General features: G+C 41.9%; 1 protein-coding gene across 7 annotated transcripts in view; it reads right to left on the bottom strand.

Moving 5' to 3' along the window:
• The window catches only part of ELOVL6 (ELOVL fatty acid elongase 6), a 131103-nt gene that overhangs the window by 31528 nt on the left and 78536 nt on the right, over positions 1-21039 (bottom strand). For 4 of the 7 annotated variants that reach the window (XM_008267482.5, XM_089302593.1, XM_002717122.6 and 1 more), the window contains exon 3: positions 3123-3254. The exons of the other annotated variants lie outside the window; for them this stretch is intronic. In XM_008267482.5, coding sequence (XP_008265704.1) covers positions 3123-3254 — 132 coding nt within the window. The remainder of the gene's footprint in view (positions 1-3122; positions 3255-21039) is intronic. 7 annotated transcript variants of the gene reach the window in all.

Raw genomic sequence — 21039 nt, 5'->3', positions numbered from 1 at the left:
AGAAACAAAGACAATGCTAACAAAGTAGCATGTCATAAAACTCCTCTATGACCTACTGCTAATGATTGCATGACTACTGAAGTGTGGAGGGCAGAATCAGAGCTCCTGTGGGTGGCAATGGACCTTCTAATATCAATGTTTTCCAAAATCTTGTTCACAATATCAGGATCAAGGGGGTTACTCTGTGGCATTGCAGGTAGAGCTGGCATGAATGGGAGGAGAAATAAGAGGTTAGTTAAGTAAAGCTTTTCTCGACTTAAATTTGAATTGGAGGTAGCAGTATCAACTTTGGATATATTTCTTTTAAAAAAATAAGTTTCCATTTCTGAAAGGCTTACAAATAACAAAAAAGCACCATCTACCACCCGCAGTATTCAGAATGGTTTTAAATATTATCTGCCACCCCCAAAAGGAACTAGGGCTGTTTGGAGAATGGCTGATCCCAGTTCTGAACAACAGAACTGTGGGTTGGTGAGTTTGGAACATCTTCCCATACAAAAACACAAAAAGACACCAGCATCAGAAAGAGTAGTTCTAGACTATAAAATATCAAAAATCAAATTTAACTCAAAATCACTGACACATAGAAAGTATAAATTCATGAGTTTGTCATAATACTTAAGAGAATAAACTTTATTGCCCATGGGCAGTTAAACAATTTTTTTAAATGGCAAATATGGGCAAAGAATCAAGCATTTATTCAGATTTTACCAAAACCATGAATATTTCAAAAGAACTAAAGAGCTGATGAAAGCAAATTTCTTCTTACAGAAAGTCTTGTCAAGTATTAAGCCTAAATTTAACCACCCTTCTAGATCTACCTACCAATTCAAAACATACTGGGCACACACGAGCCAATTCCCTTGGTAAATCCCGTTTCATAAAGCTTAACAAAGATTTTTAAAAACATGAAATACAGGGTTTAGAAGAAGGCAATGAAGCCAAACCCAGTGCGGCGAAACAACAGACTAAATGGTTTGGTGTCTTCAAGAGGTTGGTTATCAGAGGAAGAGACAGAAGGAGAGAAAATGAAGAACACTCCAAGTTAAAAGAAAGATAAATGGAAATCCCTACAGATTTTATTTGATAAGAATCTTAATGATTAACTTAAAAATCATTTAAGAGACAACAGGAAAGATTTAAACATTTCATGAAAAAGTCTAATTGTTAGTTTTTATGACTAATGAGACAATTATTAGAAGACAATGATAAAGTTTTCATTTTTTTTTCCACAAAAGAGCACTTAAGTTTCAGCCATGGTATCGTTTCTTTCAGAATTATTGCCTGCATCATGTGGTGGTAAGGGGGACTCTGCAGGGTAAAGAGGAAACGTGAATTGCCAAGAGCTGAAAACCCTTTAAGCTGGGTCACCAGTGCACAGGCCATTGTGCACTTTTGACTCTCAAATGTCTTAAAGTTTAAAATAACAAAAAAATAAAGGCTCCGGGAACAATGGAAAATTGGTAAAATGCAGAAAGACCTCCTTGGAAGAGAAATCACGTCCCTCTTAAATTTCTAACTATCATATATGGCTCAAGCTTTGTCAACCAGAGACATGAATTAAAATAAAATGCTACTTTGTTTTACAGAATCATGATATGATATAGATTTCACTGGAACAGCATTTAGTGACAGATTCACAGCATGGGTACATGCAACCTTACAAAGTGCACTGAAATAAAAAGTGTATTCAGAAGTGGTGAGAACAGGGGTGTTTCTGTGCAGGGATCTAACAGAGTGCATCTATATTAATTACCAGAGTTTAATGGCAAAATCCTATTCCTGCTTGATCATCATTAGGAAGCAGTAAGTGACTAATGACATTTTTTAATGATACCAACTGTTTCTGTTTAACAGAACAGTTACCATAGAAGATGAGAAAATACAAATGAATACCTATAAAAATTGTAGTTCATAGTTCTATAGTGTATCAGAATTTGCCCCTCCCCCGGCTCCACCAAGCTTAGCCCTAAACGTGCTGTCCCCCCCCCTTTTTTTTTTGACAGGCAGAGTGGACAGTGAGAGAGACAGAGAGAAAGGTCTTCCTTTGCTGTTGGTTCACCCTCCAATGGCCGCTGCGGCTGGTGCACCGCACTGATCCGAAGCCAGGAGCCAGGTGCCTCTCCTGGTCTCCCATGCGGGTGCAGGGCCCAAGCACTTGGGCCATCCTCCACTGCACTCCCTGGCCACTGCAGATAGCTGGACTGGAAGAGGGGCAACCAGGACAGAATCCATGCCCTGACTGGGACTAGAACCTGGTGTGCTAGTGCCTCAGGCAGAGGATTAGCCAAGTGAGCCGCGGTGCCGGCCATGTGCTGCTTTTGACAAGTAAAACACAAGAACAGGTGTCTTGTTGTTAGTGCAGTAGGTAAATTTTGGCACATGGCTGGACACCAGCTGCATGCTGATTAGTCTTGTGATGGCCGGCACATCAATATGATGACTAGAAACACTCCTTAATGCCTCAGGAGGAATATGTCTGCATGTTGGCTGACAGCTATGTCTGGAGAGACGAGGCTTGGTCCTAAAAGGCTCTATGTTGAGATCTGCAAGGTGCAAACTGAGAACTAGCTACATACACACATGCTCGAGAGTCGGGTCAGGGAACAGGGATGGAGGTTGTGACTGGAGATGCACAGCCAAAGTGCTCTCTGGTCTAGTGGAGCTGACAAAGACAAAGCCTGCTCCTTCTCTGCCTGGGTGCCATTTTTTTTGATTAAATATTAGTAACAGCATGCTTATGACATCTGAACTCTGCTAACCAACGGATTCCAACAGTTCCCTCCTGTGGCTTTCCATTTAGCCCTACAAATGTATTTATGCAACAAAAGTAGTGAAAGTCACACATCGTTTCTAGTCCTAACAGATGAATTGGATTACTGCACTAACTGGATCAGGGCATGGATTATTAGACAGAGAAAGAGATGACTTGAGAACTCAGAAAAGAAGAGTTTGAGTAGATCGTGGCAAATCCGGTTGCAAATTCATGTTCTTTCTCATGCCATGCCATCAATGCACTGAATAATCAAAACATATCAGATATAGAGTAAGATGTCCCATAACTGCTCTCTGATCAAATTGAATGACTTTATTAAGAGGAAAAAAAGGGAAAGGAAACCTACCTGAAGACTGCAAGGGTCAGAGACCAGAGCACTAGCGGCTTCCTCAGTTCAAACTTCGCCCGTTTGTTCATTAGGTGCCTCCCACCAAATATAAAGGCAGCATACAGAGCAGAAAACAGGAAAGATTTCTTCCTATAAGCAAACAAACAAATGAAACCTTAGAAAACAGAATCCTTTATTTTTGTTTATTAGGAAGCATCAACCTTTATGCCAGTTTCCCTTATTGTAATTGAGCACAGACCCTTGGGAAGGCAGCCCTTCAGTGAAGACAAGCGCCCAGGTGCTGAATGGAAAAATCCCTCTATGAGTTAGTTCATACAGCAAATTAACGGACATCTCCTTGTCAGAGCTGGCTATAAAGCTGCTTCCAAAAGTTTGTGGAAAATGACAGGAAAAGACAAGGTTACTTTGGTGCAACAAAATTCAAAGTCCATGTATAGGGTTTTTTTCATAATACACGTTTTCCATGAAATTTTCGAAGAATTGTCTTTTCTTTTTTAGGCTTTATGATTCAAATTTCAGTAACAGTACGGCAGTACAAAGTTACCTTTTTGATGACAGGATTGATTTTATTCTTTCGAGTTTGTTGAGTTGATTTTAATAAGCGAAATGCTTAAAAAAAAACAAATAGCAGGACTGTCTTGGAACAAGAAAGCCATTTAGAGGTGTCTCTTCCTAACAGGCTAATGATACTAAAAAGAGCTTGTACGCAACCTACATGACTCACGACTTCTCCACCATGGATTCCTGAAATCCTCTCTGCCAAAGATGTCAAGTACTAAATTCCAATACTATCATCAGGAATAGGCATGACTGTCAGGTATGAATGCAATAGGGGAACACAAAACCATCCATATTTGAAGCTAAACTAATTTCTTTTAAAAAATTTCATTGGGGGGATATAGCAGGTTAAGCCTCTACCTACAACACAGACATCCCATATGGGCCCAGTTTGAGTCCTGGCTGCTCTACCTCTGATCTGACTACCTGCTGATGTGCCTGAGAAGGCAGCAGAAAATGGCCCAAGTTCTTGGGCCCCCGTACCACATAGGAGACCGGATGAAGCTCCAGGTTCTTGGCTTCCACCTGCCCAGCACTAGCCATTGTGGCCATTTGGGCAGTTAACTAACAGATGGAAGATCTCTCTCTCTCCTCTCTGTCACTTTGCCTTTCAAACAAATTTAAAATAAACTTAAAAAATTCTTTTTACCTATTTGAATGTCAGAGAGAGAGAGAGAGAGCTTTTATCTGCTAGTTCACTCTTCAAATGGGTGCAACAGCTAGGGCTGGACCAGGCAGAAGCCAGCAGCCAGAAGGTCCATCTGTGTCTCCCATGTAAGTAGCAGGGACCCATGTATTTGTGCCATCATCAGTTGCTTTCGTAGGTGTATCAGCAGGAATGCTAGATTGGAAGCAGAGCAGCCAGGACACAAACTAGCACTAGATATGGTATGACAGCCTCGCAAAGGGAGGCTTAACCCACTGCACCATTAAGACTGGCCCTGAAACTATAAGATTTTTGGCTTATACAAATTTACATTCCCATCAACAGTGCCGAAAATTTGCCCTTTCTCCACATCCTGAGCAGCATTTATTACTGTTTTGATAACAGCCATCCTAATAGGAGTGAAGTGATAACACTGTGGTTTTGATTTGCACTTCCCTGATGGCTAGCAATATGGACCGTTTTTTCATACATTGGTTGACCATTTGTATTTCTTCTGAAAACTATCCATTCAGGTCTTTTGCCCTTTTCTTAATCGGATGGACTGGTTGGTTTTGTGGTTGAGTTTTTTGAGTTCCTGATATATTCTGGACATTAACTCTTTGTCTGATAAATGGCAGAACCACTAGCAAAAAACAGTATGGAGATATCTCCAAAAACTAAAGAGAACCTGCTATATGATACAACAATCCCACCGCTGGGTATAAATACAAAAGACATGAAATCACTGTAAAGAGATATCAGCTCCACCATGTTTATTCCAGCATTGTTCATAATACCAAGATAGGGAACCAGCTAAAGTTGAATGGATAAAGAAAATATGGCTTATATACACAATGGAATCCCATTCAGTCATAAGAATGAATGAAATCTTGTCATGTGCAGCAATATGGATGGAACTCGAGGAAAGAATGTAAGTAGAATTAACTAAACACAGGAAGACAAATACTGTATATTCTCCTTATATGAGGGAGCTAAAAAACAAAACAAAAAACAAATCCACCTCAGTATGAACACAAAACATTGATTACAAAGACTGGGAGGGGTAGGAGGAATAGAGGGAATTTGGATTGAAAAAACTGGAAAAGTTAGGTGCAGTTTATAGAGTGTGACAAATATACTAATATAAAATGTTAATAAAATTTCTGATCTGACTGCCTATTCATAGAGTATATGGAGTATAAATGAAGTGGGACACTGCAGGACATTTGAACTTATTTCTTGAAGTCAGTGATATATTGTAGAAATCTGGGGCAGTTCTAAAGTAAAAACAATTTGAGAAACATAAAAAATGCATGGGTTTGAGTGTTGGCTCCAGCTCCTGCTTCCAGACTCTTGCTAGTGCAGACCTTGGGAGGCAGCAAGTGATGGCTCAGATAGCTGAGTCCCTGCCACACATAGCAGATTTGGATTGCATTCCAGCTCTGGGCTAAAGCTTAGCCCAGCCCCAGCCATTGTGGTTATTCGGGGAGTAACCAACAGATAGAAATTCTCTCTGTCTCTCAAATAGATAAATGGAAAAAACAAATAAAAAAGTTGTTAAGGATAAGTTTATTTTATTTTTTTAAATAGACTCATTTATTTATTTAAAAGCACAATGAACGAGAGAGAGATATCTTGTATCTGCTGGTTCACCCCAAAATGGCCCCAGTGGCCAGGGCTCATCCAGGGTAAAGCCAGGAGCCTGTAGAGCTCCATCTGGGTCTCCCACATGAGTGACAGGGGCCCTGGTATGTGGGCCATCCTCCGCTGCTTTCCCAGGTACATTAGCAGGGAGCTGGATTGGAAGCAGAGCAGCGAGGACTTGAATTAGCAGTCCTAAATGGGATGTCAGCATTGCAGCCGACAGTTTAAGCTCACTGTGCCAAAATGCTGACCCTAAGCATAATTGTAAAGACATTTACAAGTTATTGATATACACTGAAATATTTATGTGTGAAAATACCCGTTTTGGATTTTCCTTAAACTGCCCCAGGAAACAGACAAAAGAGAGATAAAACAAGATAGGTCAAAGGGGTGATGAACAATGCCACTCATCAATCTTTCTCCTGTTTTCTCTCTCGTGTAAATGCTTAAAATTATAAAAAAGCTTTTAAATTTTTCTAGTAAGATGTTTATTAAACCAAATCAAAGACAATCCAGTATTTTGTTAACCAGCATTTTTACTCCTTTACCAAAGCAACATCTAGTGACATGCATAATTTTCTACTTGTTGTGCATAAAACTTTAATTCCATTGGTACTGAACTGGAGAATCAGCCTTTCTAGGCTACCACACAGTTCACACACAATGGCCTGAATAACCCTCTGGATCCATTGCATGGCCTTTCCATGAGGAACAGATCACACTCTGGTGACCATATCATTTCGTGTATGCATTACAAAAGTTCCAAGGACTGCCTCATACTCTGACCGTAACTGGTTTCATTCCTGCGTAACGCAAAAAATCTGCAGCTAGACAAATGTGATAGTAATTGGGTGATGCCAAAAATGTTGTCTTATAATTCTGCCAACAGTTCATACTCTTCTTCTAAGTGCCTGATATTTCTCTTAACAGTTGTAGCTTTCTTTTTAAACAAGCTTTAGAGCAAGTATAATATAACTTTTTTGTTTCCTAATCTGGGAATGAAACTTGCCATAATGTCTCAGTATTTACAATCTCTTCTCTGCATGTTGCAATACAATATATCAATTTTAAGATTCTTACTTTGCACTTATTCTATATAAAATCATGAACTGATTTCTTAGCAGTGAACAGTGCTGTTTTGAAAATAATAGAAAACTTAGTGGTCGCATGCCATCAAAAGTATGTTTCCTAACAAAAGGCACTGGGATGTGGCGCAAATGGATCTCTAACTCAATTATGTTCTTTTCCTCCAATTTTCCTAATCAGGCCTCTATTCACATTTTTAACTTTTAAATGATTTTCGTAGCCATAGACTGTTATTATCCCTGCAGATGTTAGAGCTAAACTGACAATGTTAATTTTATGATGCTAAGAGGTTGTCTGTAGAAATGTTTATGCTTTTTTTCCTAGCACTAATTTAATGCAACCACTAAATGAATCCTGATCAATCTTTGAGTTGAAATTTTAATACAGCATGAGAACAATAAAAAAGCAACTCTAACAAACAGAACTATTGGATCTGTCATAACGTGTTATCACATTATAAAGGAAATAGTATGAATTATCTTTTCCAAATTACAAAGTGACTATAACCACACCACTATGATTTATTGAGTGACTCTTATGAGTAGATAAAATGCTAAAAAGTTTTACCATTTAATCCCCTGCATCACTTCACGATGCGTGTAAAGTGTTATCACGTTATAAAGGAGCAGACTTAGGCTAAGGAGCCTCAGACACCCCCACTCCAAACTTTCAGGAGAAAAACAGGGGGGGGGGGGACTAGATGTGTTTGAAGTGCACAAGAATTGCTTGATTCCTCCTGCTCAATTTCATGATGATTTTGAATAGAAAGAACACTGTTCACTGTGGAAAGGTGAAGACTCTCGCCACCTTCATGTTTCAAGTGCCGCATTTTCTGGGCCTGGACCACTTTTCTCCAAGTCTTCTCCCCCTCCTTGAGAACACAAGTTAATTACACACTGCTGAAAACATCCGCTTAGCAGTATCATGATTTCTCTTACTCACTCAATAGCTTTCAGATTTTGGTTATGATGGCACTAATTGGTATTTGTATTTTTTTCCCATTTCCAGTTCTTTCATCAAGGTGAATAGAAATAAAATAATGAATGGGAATTAGGCCATCTTAAAGATCTGACTTTCTCTATTATACCACCTTGTTCCAAAATATTCCCTATGAGACGCTTTACTAACCTTGCCAGATTAGCTGATCAAGTTCCTGCTTATAATTCGTACTCTCATTTATTTCCCTACCCATTTATTTCTCTACTTTAAAAAAATTGTGTATAACTCAAATACATTTTTTTTTTCAACTTGTGAGATTCCACTGAAACCACTCCTTAGCTAAGTCTCCTTGGTATTGCCATCAAGCTCTCTGCCAGCTGTCTTGTACTCCTGCGAGAGTCCAACAAGTCTCTTTCCCAATGGAGAAACTTTCATGTGGGAAGCATTTCAACACAGGATAATTGCTAACGAACAGTTTGGGAGATGGCCAGAGCTCCTCCTCAACTGTTTCATTGCGTACATGAACGACCTTGTTTTTGTTTTTGTTTTTTTTTTTTTTTTTTTTTGACAGGCAGAGTTAGACAGAGAGGAAGGTCTTCCTTTTTCCGTTGGTTCACCCCCCAAGTGGCCGCTATGGCCTGCACGTTGTGGCCGGCGTGCTGTGCCGATCCGAAGCCAGGAGCCAGGTGCTTCTCCTGGTCTCCCATGGGGTGCAGGGCCCAAGGACCTGGGCCATCCTCCACTGCACTCCGGGGCCACAGCAGAGAGTTCGGCTGGAAGAGGAGCAACTGGGACAGAATCTGGAGCCCTGACTGGGACTAGAACCCGGGGTACCGGTGCCGCAGGCCTACGACTGTGTTTATGGCTAAGTCCATCTGCAAGGTGTAAGGAGTCATGAAAGTGAAGATCAAGCTGCAAGGAAGAAAAAAAAAAAAAAGAGGCCTGAACGCACCTCCTGCTTAGGCTGATATCTACTTAGTTCTAAGTAGAAGGCTCTGAAGCTGAGAGAGTGAACAAACTGGTGGGGCCACATTTCTTTTAAGATTTAAGTTGCTGATTCAAGTCGGGAAACAATTCATTGTTCTGAAAGTGATTTTAAGAACATTAATAAGTAGGGAGCCCAGACCTACATGGAGGCGTAGTGGGTTAAGCCACAGCCTGCAATGCTGGTATTCCATATGGGTGCTGGTATGAGTCCTGGCTGCTCCACTTCCAATCCAGCTCCCTGCTAAAGGCCTGGGAAAGCAGCCGATGATGGCCCAAGTCCCTGGGCTCCAACACCCATGTGGGAGACCCCAGTGAAACTCCTGGATATGGACTGGCCAAGCTCTGGCTATAGCAGTCATTTGGGGAGCAAACCAGCAGATGGAGATCTCTTTCTTCCTCCCTCTCTCTGTAATTCTGCCTTTCAAATAAATAAATAAATATTAAAAAGGGGGGGGAGGGAGGGAGCCCAGACACAGGAGGAAATAGCTCTAGATTTTGCCAATATAACATGTGATGTCTAATGCTGGTTAGGATCCGAGAAAATTATAAAGGAAAGTTTTCTACAGAAGAACCTCTAGCAGTTATAGCCAGGGCTGAGTTTGCCATAGTCTTGAGGATTCTCCAAGACTTCATACAAAGCATTTTTCTATATTAAAAACTATGTGGGGAGCCAGAGCTGTGGCATAGCAGTTAAAGCCGCTGCCTGCAGTGCAGGCATCCCATAGGGGTGCAGGTTCGAGTCTGGGCTGCTCCTCTTCTGATCCAGCTCTCTACCTATGGCCTGGGAAAGCAGTGGAAGATAGCCCAAGTCCTTGGGCGCCTGCATCCACTTAGGAGACCTGGAGGAAGCTCCTGTGTCCTGGCTTTGAACTGGCCCAGCTTTAGCCGTTGTGGACATTTGGCGAGTGAACCATCAGATGAAAGACATTTCTCTCTGTCTGTAGCTCAACCTCTCAAATAAATATATAAAATCTTAAAAAAAAAAAAAAACTTAAGGGAGTTTTCCAGCAGATTTAATTTGTAAGATAATTCTACCCCAAAAATTTACAACATGCCCAGAAATTTTGCAAAATTATTTTTGCACAATAATAGGATATAGCCCATAATTAATAGAAATAACAATGGCTTTACAATTGCAAGACAAAGCCACAAATAATGAAGAAAAATGCATTATTCCTATTATTCTAATATTTTATGTTTAACCCAGGAACCTATAATGTGCGATTTCTGAGCTTTTTTCAGTTGCAAACACCTCTTTCTCATTCTGCTTCCTCCTCAGAGGCTATTTCAGAGATCACAGGTTCTCCTTCAAAAAAGGTGAGAAAACCATTCTGCTATAATTCGCTTTTGCTATCACTGAAATAGGCCATGATCAAAGCAGAGCTACATTTAGTGTTACAGGTTCAGAACCACAGCTACAGCTCCCTTTTCAGGGAAGGACAGTTCTCTTAGAAATAGACCTGGTGGGCCTGCCCTGTGACAGCAGGTTAAAGCCCTGGCCTGCAGCGCTGGCATCCTACATGGGCACTGGTTCTAGTTCCAGCTGCTCCACTTCTGATCCAGCTCCTTGCTAATGCACTTGGGAAAACACTGGAAGATCGTCCAAGTCCTGGGGCCCCTGCACCCAAGTGGAAGACCTGGAAGAAGCTCCTGGCTCCTGGCTTCCTAAAGACTCAGCTCAGGCCATTGTGGCCATTTGGGGAGTGAACCAGTGGATGGAAGACCTCTCTCTCTTTCTCTGCCTCTCCTTCTCTCTCTGTGTAACTCTGACTTTCAAATAAATAAATAAATCTTAAAAAAAAATCTTGGTGAATCCTGTTTTGTTGTTACAATTAAAAATAACGATGTTCGGGAGGAAAATGCTCTCAAAATGTGAAAGCCAAAACCAAACCAAACAAAACCCTTAACTAAAAATTGCCATCTATTTAATACTGAAATCAGCAGATATTACTTAATCCCTTTTGTTTCTTTACAAACTGTTTTTCAGTAGCTGATGAAAAATGTTGACAACCATTCATCTGTCCAAAGTTCATTCAAAATGTAATGAATTTGGGGGTTAGTGCTGTAGCATAGTGGGCTAAGTCACCACCTCCAAAGCCGGCAACCCATTGGTTCCAGTCCCAGCTGCTCCACTTCTGATCTAGCTCCCTGCTCAAGTGCCTGAGAAAGCATGGAAGATGGCCCAAGTGCTTGGGCCCCTGTACTTATATGGGAGACCTGGAAGAAATTCCAGGCTCCAGGCTTCAGCCTAGCCCAGCTTTGGCTGTTGCTACCATTTGGGGAGTGAACCAGTAGATGGAATCAAACTCTACCTTTCTCACTGTGCCTTTAAATCTACTGTAGTGAACTTTTGTCACAGGCATTTGCAGTGTGAAAAGTATGCACTGAATTAGAAAAAACAATAATCTCTATGGAAAAAGTAAATTCTGTCTCTGATAATCTAGTCAAGAAAATGTACAGGGAAAAACCTGGTGGTTATCCCTGTGTGTTACAGGTAATGTCAAGGGGATAATGAGAAGATGGTCTGTGGAAAGCAGGGCTCTCGAGTGCACTCTGGAGGCCTTGGATGATGAACAGAGCCACCTGGCAGTAAGCAGTAGCGTTAGGCATGCGCTACACTGGCTTGTGTACTAGACCTGCGGCTTTGGAGTGGGTGTGGCGGGAAGTCTGTTTACAGATGCAGGTTAAAGTGGGGTTGTACAAAGCTCTGACAACTGTAGCAAAGTTCAGGTTGCATCTCTACGTGAAGGCTACAGAAAATTGTGAGGTTTGAGACCAGTAGTTTGCTACTGTTACTAATTACAGTATTGACAGGTCTATCTTCATTGGGCTTTCTTCTTTTTGTCTTTGAAGTATATATTTATTCATTTACGGAATCTGAAAGGTAGAGAGGAACAGAGACACAGGGAGATTTCCCATCCACTGGTTCACTCCCCAAATTCTGCAACAGGTCAGGTTGAAGACAGAAGCCAGGATTGGAAACACCATCTGGGTCCCCCATGTGGGTGGCAGGTACCCAACCACTGCCTCCAAGAATGCCATGAGCAGGAAGCTGGATCAGAATCAGAGGAGCTGGGACTCAAGAGATGTTCCAATATAAGATGTGGGCATCCCAAGCTAAGTCTTAACCACTAGACTGCAGCCTCTGCCTCGTTTCTTCTTTTTAAATAAAGAAAAGGACAGATTAACTCGCATGTGTACCATTGTGTCTTTGAGTGAGAGGCAGAAAGAGCTGCTACCAGTGCTGTCCAGAAAAAAATAGGAAAAAACAAAAACAAAAAACAAAAAAAAAAAAAACAAAAAAAAAACACCTGCTGGTAGAAATCAGAGAGTAAGGCCAGCACTGTGGTGTACTGGGCTAAGCCTCCGCCTGTGGAGCTGGTATCCCATATGGGTGCTGGTTTATGTCCTGGCTATTTCACTTCCAGTCCAGGTCTCTGCTAATGGCCTGGGAAAGCAGTAAAAGATAGCCCAGATGCTTGGGCCCCTGCACCCGCATAGGAGACCCAGAGGAAGGCTTCAGATCAGCCCAGCTCCGGCCCTTGCAGCCATGTGGGGAGTGAACCAGTGGATGGAAGACCTATTTCTCTGTCTCTCCCTTTCTGTCTGTAACTCTACCTCTCAAATAAATAAACAAAAAAAAATTTTTTTTAAAAAGGAAGTCAGAGAGAGAGCACTGAAAGTCTTGAGGGTGGAGTGACACATAAAGATATATTCGCCCAGAATCTTGGTCTGGATTTCTTCTATTCTAGAGAGCAGCTGCCGGCTGGCTCACTGGGCTAATCCTCCGCCTTGCGGCACCGGCACACCGGGTTCTAGTCCCGGTCGGGGCGCCGGATTCTGTCCCGGTTGCCCCTCTTCCAGGCCAGCTCTCTACTGTGGCCAGGGAGTGCAGTAGAGGATGGCCCAAGTGCTTGGGCCCTGCACCCCATGGGAGACCAGGAGAAGCACCTGGCTCCTGCCATCCGATCAGCGCGGTGTGCCAGCTGCAGCGTGCCGGCCATTGGAGGGTGAACCAACGGCAAAGGAAGACCTTTCTCTCTGTCTTTCTCTCTCACTGTCCACCCTGCCTGTCAAAAAAAAAAAAAAAAAAAAAAAAAAAGAGAGAGCAGCTGCGGTGGAAGCTGGATTCCAGGTCTCTGAGTCAATGCTCTTGCCCACTCCCCACAGCATCCGTTGCCGCAGCTGTTAGCTGCAGGACTTGCCGAAATGTGTGTGTGTGAACTTGAATAATTGCTGCTCTTTACAGGAATCACCAGATGGGACCACATCTCTGAATAATATTCTCCCACTCTGAGGAATGGATGGCAAATTGCTAGGCTAATCATTGCATTATTTCAGTAAATTTGGTGCTTGGTTCAGCGTCTGAAAATGTCTTGTCACATTGAGAAATGTCTGTTTCAGGGCTAAAAGAGTCCATCTTAGAGAAGTGCAAGAATATTTTCCCTTTGATTTTGTAGATCAAGAAGAAGCAACTTCAAAGTTAGAACCAAAGACTGTAAACCTACTAAATCCAAGAATTAAAATACATATTTGTCATAAAAATGACCATTTCTTATCACATTAGAAGGGAGGAAGCAGCCGGCGCCGTGGCTCAATAGGCTAATCCTCCGCCTGCGGCACCGGCACACCGGGTTCTAGTCCCGGTTGGGGCGCCGGATTCTGTCCCTGTTGCCCTCTTCCAGGCCAGCTCTTTGCTGTGGCCCGGGAGTGCAGTGGAGGATGGCCCAAGTGCTTGGGCCCTGCACTGCATGGGAGACCAGGAAAAGCACCTGGCTCCTGGCTTCGGATCAGCGTGATGCACTGGCCGCGGCAGCCATTGGAGGGTGAACCAACAGTAAAGGAAGACCTTTCTCTCTCTGTCCACTCTGCCTGTCAAAAAAAAAAAGGGGGGGGGGAGGAAGCTTGGGGCTGGCACTGTAGCATAGTAGCCTGGGCTTCTGCCTGCGACACCAGCATTCCATATGGGCATCAGTTCATGTCCTGGCTGCTCCACTTCTGATTCAGCTCTCTGGCTATGGCCTGGGAAAGCAGTGGAACTTGGCTCACATGCTTGGGCCCCTGCACCTGCATGGGAGACCTGCAGAAGGCTCCTGGCTCCTGGCTTTGGATCAGCTCAGCTCCTGCCATTACAGATATAGATCTAAAAAAGAAAGAAAGAGAGGGAGAAAGAAATAAAGAAGAAAAGAAGAGAAGAGAAGAGAAGAGAAGAGAAGAGAAGAGAAGAGAAGAGAAGAGAAAAGAAAAGAAAAGGGGGAAGCTTACCACTACCCTTGAATCAAAACAAACCTCCCCACCGAGAGCAAACTAACAAAGGAGCTCCACTCTGAAAAATAATTTATGGTTTCTGTCTTTCTTGAGCATGCTCTCTCAATATTCTTATTTTGTTTCTCTGCTGCTGATTGTCACTCCCAGGCAACTTTCCTACCTAATAAACATCACTTTCCTACCTAATAAACATCAAGGTGATACCAGTCGAAGCAAAACCTGAAACCCCCATGGAAGCCCCGAATAAGAGAAGCAGCATGTACAGAACAGAATCCAGAATGCGCTCCCAGCAACAACTCATTGTCATTGTACTAACTCCCTTGAAGGAAATGTCCTTTGTCCTACAAAATGGAAAACTCTTCTGAATTTCCAAAGGGGGCCATGCTCATCTAGGAGTATTTGAAAACATAATAATGAGCGTAATTCAGAAAGCACACCACAATTTTGAAATGGTTCCAGTAAGGGCAGCTGAGTGAGTCCTCTTATGCTTCTTAAAATCTATTATGTAACACAAATGAGACATTGGTGATCTAGTCTAATTTACTCCAACGGCTTGTGTAGGTTTATAGATTATAGGCTTTTCTGAGAGATGTGGAATAAAACCGGCAGTGAAGAAGCACAATTAAAAGGCTCTCTTTGGGGCAGGCCTTGATGCGGGAGAAGACACCCGTGGGCTGCCAGATTCCCACGTCCGAGTGCCTGGTGAGCGTCCTGGCTCTGTTCCCAATTCAGCTTTCTGCCATACGCACCCTAAGAAGCAGCAGGTGACTGATGCAGGGAGGCTGTGCCCTGTCACTCATGTGAGACACCTTGATTGGGTTCTGGACTGGTGGACATGTGGGAATGGAGCAGCAGATAGAGGCGTTCTCCCTCCTCCTCCCTTTCTCTCTCTCAAACAAATACAAATCAAACAAAAACAAATAGGATGTGATTATCCAATGGAATGGACCTCAGCAAGAAATTCTAAACTTCTCATCTTGGGAATTTCATGTTAAAGTTCTGGCTGGTGGTCATCCAGGTTCCGCTGACTATAGAAATAATATTCACAAATGGCATCTTGCATTCATTAGTTTGTGGTCATGTGGTGCAGGGAGGCTTCTTTCAGGAAAAAAAAAAAGTCCCAAATCTGAAGACACTCCTCCTTCCTCTACGTATAAACAAGCAGGTCATACTTTAGTAAAGGATAAAAATCTGTCTCTTGTCTGTCTTCATCCCAAGCTGCCCTGGATGTTTTATAGATAACAGACTTATCTAAGCACTGAAAACTAAAACCAGAAATGAAAAAAAAAAAAAAAAGTCCCACTATAAAAAGGATGATTATTCACAATAGAATGGAAACCGGATTTCAGGTTTATAAGACGAAGTCCAATTCAGACACGGACTTTTCCTAGCTTAAATCAAAACTGAGAAAAATGACAGCTGTGCAGACAGCTATATAAACAAGCATAAACATAGCCACGTTTGTAGCACTTCCTCTACAGCTGAGTGCTGAACGTTTAGATTGAAAGATGATCCATTGCTATTGCACGTTATTAATCATCTTATCTTTATACAGGGTTTTCCTTTATACTTATTGCCTCACAGGCAACTATGTAAGCAGCTAGAAAATAAAATGAAATGGCATGTTTTCATTTAACTATTGAATGAAAAACATTCTTTTTTTTCTAAATTTATTTCCAGTTTATTTGAAAGGCAGTGTACAAGTGAGAAAAAGAGAGAGAGAGAGAGAGACCTTCCATCCACTGGTTCACTCCCCACATGCCTAACAGTAGATAGGACTGGGCCAGGCCGAAGCCAGGAACCCAAAACTCCAGCCAGGGCTCCCACATGGATGTCAGGGACTCAAGCACTTGAATCATCATCTGGGTTTGCATTAGCAGGAAGCTGGAGACAAAGCTGAGGAGCCAGGACGTGCACTACATTCTGGTATGAAACGCAGGAATCCCAAGCAGCTACCGAAGCTGCTCAAACATCTGACTCAGATTTATTCTTGTCATAACCTTTCCTTTAATAGAAATTTTGAAAGGAAACTGGGGAATCCCTAAAGGAAATACAGCCCAAATGCTGTTTCTGGACTTCAGAGGAAATAAAATAGCTCAACAGCGATGAAGATGATCTCATGGTATATCTCACAGACTGTCTTTTATCAGCAAAACCAAATTCACATAGGAAATGAAGCTTGAGTGAAAACTGGCGATGACAATTATTGCTCAATTACCAAGAGGGGACTGTGAGGGAACATTTTGCTCTAATAATAATAGTAATAAAATAATAAAGCTTTGGTTTGGGTACCCACATTGCTTCTTCAAGGTCTGAATGGCTCGCTCATACAGTGCCTAAGATCAGAACCATGGATACTGTGAGGGACGGATTGTATTATGTATTAGTTTCCTAGGGCTGCTGGAACAGACCTCCACAAAACTAGTGGTCTCTAACAGCATAAATGTATTTATTATCTCGCAATTCTGGAAGTCAAGGGTCTGAAATGGTTCTATGAGGCTAAAGCGTTACCAGGGCTGCATTCCTTCTGGAGGTCCTAGGGCAAAATGAGGCTCCATGCCTTTTCCAACATCTACAGATGAGCTAGCATCTCCTGGCTGCCTTTCACAGATATCTGGGAGAGGGTCAGCTGTTGGCATCTAGTGTGTGTAGGCAGTGCTCCCCAATACAAACTATGCAGCCCCAAATGTCAAGAATGCCATGGGTGGGAATAGCTCCGTTTTGATAAGTTCTGGAATTATAAACACGAAAAAGCACATCCATTGTGAGGAACAAAATAAACTGTGCTGTATTTTAAACCTCAGAGCAAACTGTTTATCCATTCTCAGGTCTTAATTCTCCCATACATGTCTGCCAGGTTGGGAGGCACTGATTCTCCTCTGATGATTGCGCATAAAACAAAACAAGTTCAACAGGAAGCTATGTCATCAGTTGCTACAGAGTCAAACCTGTCAGCAAGTGCCCAAAGCCGGTTTGGGGCCCTTTTATCTTTATGGTTCAGGAGACTTTTATCTTCCTATCTGGCTACCTACCTCATTCACCACAAAAACTTTCACTTTACCACCTTCCCCCACCTTTTCCCCTTAATTCAAGGTTTGAAGTCAAGAAAGATGATAGATCGTTTAGGGAAAAGTTCTTATTGGGAAAAAAAGACATCTCAAGATCATTCAGATAACAAGGAAAGTAAGAGCCCATTTCTTCGGAAAATGAAGAGGGAGTTGGTTTGTAAGTTTCTCCTTCACTTGCATGTCAGGTGAATCCTACCGCACGACTGAAGTATGCCTAGGATTTACAAAAAGGAAGTCTCAAATCTCAGTGCCCATGGCAACCTTTTCTGTAATGAGTTTCAGAAAGGAGGGAAACTGCTTAGGGACAGGAGTGTGTGCCTGACTCATTGTTCCTTTGAGAATCAGAAGGTTAACATGTCTCCCTGTATTCCTAAAAAACTGCCCCTTGGGGTATGCACCATGAGCAAATGTGTCCCTTATCCCTCATGCTGTCCTGTGCCCACCTTGTCAATGAATAGCCATCCCTCCAAAAGCTGAACTTGACCGTTGGCACTTGAACTAGTCTCTTCTACTTTGCTTATCTGTCAACACTGATTTACTAAGCACAACACTTTGGAGTAACAATATTTATCACTTGGCTATACTTATAGAGAAAGGTTTTCTACCTGCTGGAGAAAAAAATTAAGTAAAAAAACAGGATCGGACAAGTGTTTACTCAAGATACTTCTCTGAGTCTAAAGCACTTTGTAAATCCATTTCAGGAATTCTTGATGCAAGGTTAAGTTAACTTTGTACAAGAACTCATGACTTTCAAGAGACAGGACTGGGATTTTAACCTAGGCAGCAGAGTATCAGAGACTGGGCTCCCAACCACTCCGTTATATTCTTATCCAGAATCTTAACACTTGGTCCTTTCAACATCAATGATTTTGATTTGTGGGCGTTTGGCGCTGCAGTTAAGATGCTACTTGGAACACCTGCATCCCATATCGGAGTGCCTGAGGTTGAGTCCTGGCTCTGCTTATGGTTTCAGTTTCCCACTAATGTGTAACCTGGGTGCCAGAGGTGATGGCTGAAGTACATGGGTCTCTGCCACCCACATAGAGACTCAAACTAAATTTCTGGCTCCTGGCTTCAGCCTGGCACAGATCCAGTTGTTGTAGGCATTTGGGGAGTGAACCAATCAATGGAAGATCTCTCTGTCTCTCAAATGAAATGAAAAGAAATTCCCATATCAGAGTGCTTGGCTTTGAGTCCTGGATCCTCTGCCTCCATTCCACCTTCCTGCTAATGTGCAGCTTAAGAAGCAACAGATGATGGCTCAAGTACTGGTGTTCCTGCCACCCACCTGGGAGACCCAGACTGAGTTCCAGGCTCCTGGCTTTGGCCTGGAGGTTGAAGGCATTTGGGAAGTGAACCAGCAGATGCAAGATCTCTCTCTTTCTCTGTCTCTCTGCCTTTCAAATAAAATAAGTGATTTAAAAGAAAAAAATGTGCATCACTTAACACTTGCAGTCCACTTTTTCTCCAAGAAAATCCTTAAGTCATGGTTGTAAGGATATTGATTTTTAAAGAAAAAAAAAAAAAACAGGAAGAAAAACAGAACAACAACAACTAGAAAAAAATCGTATGCCTGCTTACGAGGCTGAAGTCTCTGGGGCGTATTTCTCTGCTTGAAGCAGGCTGCTCTTCTTCCATCCAGTGTGTGCCCACTTTCTTGTAGGCTGGCAGCCATGCTCCCTTCACTGTTCCATGGCAGGATGTTCTGTAAGGTCTCAGGCATAAGACACAGTGTTCTTCCCACTCCAGCTGACTTACTCTGTAGTTCCAGCTGTCTACAAGGACATACAAAGATTCTGTGCTTGAGGATTTTAAAATATGGAAAAAACTGCGGGGTGTAGAAATACACAAGACTATACACAAAAAATGTAAGCATGAAGTTATAGAAAGATAAGGACTTTATATTTTTGTATATAGTATATAATCTTTACTACCAGTCAACTCCCTTACATATTTAAATACAAATGTCATTAATGTCAAAGGGTGGGTTATATACAGACTGCAGGAATGCTAAAGCTTTGATGCTGTCTTCTAAGGCACACACCAACCTGGGAAGTGCTTCCTGCCTGGTCTGGTCATTTTGTTAATTTCTCTGAAGACAGTCCCTGACAGCTTCTAAGCCAAGTTGATTCTCCTAGTCCTCCCTGCATCACCACTGCACTTCCTGCGCCTTTTCCATGCTTCATAGAGCACTGACCTCTTTTTATTTCACAAGTGAACTAACATGGCTGCCATTCCTTCAAAACCGTGTAAGGTAGGAAGGACCTGAATCTTACTCTACTTTGAATGCAGAGGGCCTTCTATCCACTTTCTCTAACATATGAAGGAATGACATTTGGGGCATTTAAAAAACCTTGTCATTTGGACATACAATAAGGAGAAAGAATATTACTAGGAGATGAAATAAAACAATTGACACTCGAGACATCTATGAATCTATGCTTTAGCACTTGAGGCTAAATCTAAACAGTACAAATTATATGCTTTTTATAGTTTTCTTTTTTTGTCTGCTCAGGAGCTGAAAGAATCCTGCACATTAATCTAAACACATGGAGTGAAATGGACATTTTGAGATTTCATGATTGTTGAGGAACAGCGTTTTTTTTTTTAATCCGATTTGTTGAACTCTTTATTTAGTGTAGGGTTAACCTTATAACCATTAAGTAAAATAAAAATATCTCTTTGTAAAAATTAAGAGTGGGAATAGGAAGGGGAGGAGGAAGGGTTGAAATGTGGGTGGGAGGGAGGGTAGGGTGGGAAGTACCACTATGTTCCGAAATCTGTATATATGAAATACATGAAACTTGTATAACTTCAATAAAATAAATAAATAAACAAATAAAAACCTAAATACAATTATACTGGCACTATTTTTTTTTATCTTTTATTTAATGAATATAAATTTCCAAAGTACGACTCATGTGTTACAATGGCTTCCCCCCCCATACCGTCCCTCCCACCCACAACCCTCCCCTTTCCCACTCCCTCTCCCCTTCCATTCACATCAAGATTCATTTTCGATTATCTTAATATACAGAAGATCAGCTTAGTATACCTTAAGTAAGTATTTCAACAGTTTGCTCCCACACAGAAACATAAAGTGAAAAATAATAGATGATTTTTTTTAAATGATGATGAAATCAGATCAGACCTATTGTCATGTTTAATCCCAGTGAGAGTCAAGTTGGGAATTGATAATTTCTTTCTTTCTTTTTTTTTTTTTTTTACAGAAGATCAGTTTAGTGTACATTAAGTAAAGATTTCAGTCGTTTGCACCCCCATAGAAACACAAAGTGAAATATACTGTTTGAGTACTCGTTATAGCATTAAGCCTCAGTGTACAGCACGTTAAGGACAGAGATCCTACATGAGGAGTAAGTGCACAGTGACTCCTGTTGTTGACTTTACCAATTGACACTCCTGTTTATGGCATCAGTAATCTCCCTATGCACCAGTTATGAGTTTCCAAGGCTATGGAAGCCCCTTGAGTTCTCCGACTCTTATCTTGTTTAGACACGGTCATAGTCAAAGTGGAGGTTCTCTCCTCCCTTCAGAGAAAGGCACCTCCCTCTTTGAAGACCTGTTCTTTCCACTGGGATCTCACTCACAGAGATCTTTTTGCCAGAGTGTCTTGGCTTTCCATGCCTGAAATACTCTCATGGGCTTTTCAGCCAGATCCGAGTGCCTTTAGGGCTGATTCTGAGGCCAGAGTGCTATT

The sequence above is a fragment of the Oryctolagus cuniculus genome, chromosome 8 (genome assembly GCF_051225735.1).
Source record: "Oryctolagus cuniculus isolate XC-2025 breed Fujian yellow rabbit chromosome 8, ASM5122573v1, whole genome shotgun sequence".
Classification (NCBI taxonomy): domain Eukaryota; kingdom Metazoa; phylum Chordata; class Mammalia; order Lagomorpha; family Leporidae; genus Oryctolagus; species Oryctolagus cuniculus.
This window is presented reverse-complemented; position numbering and strand designations above follow the sequence as displayed.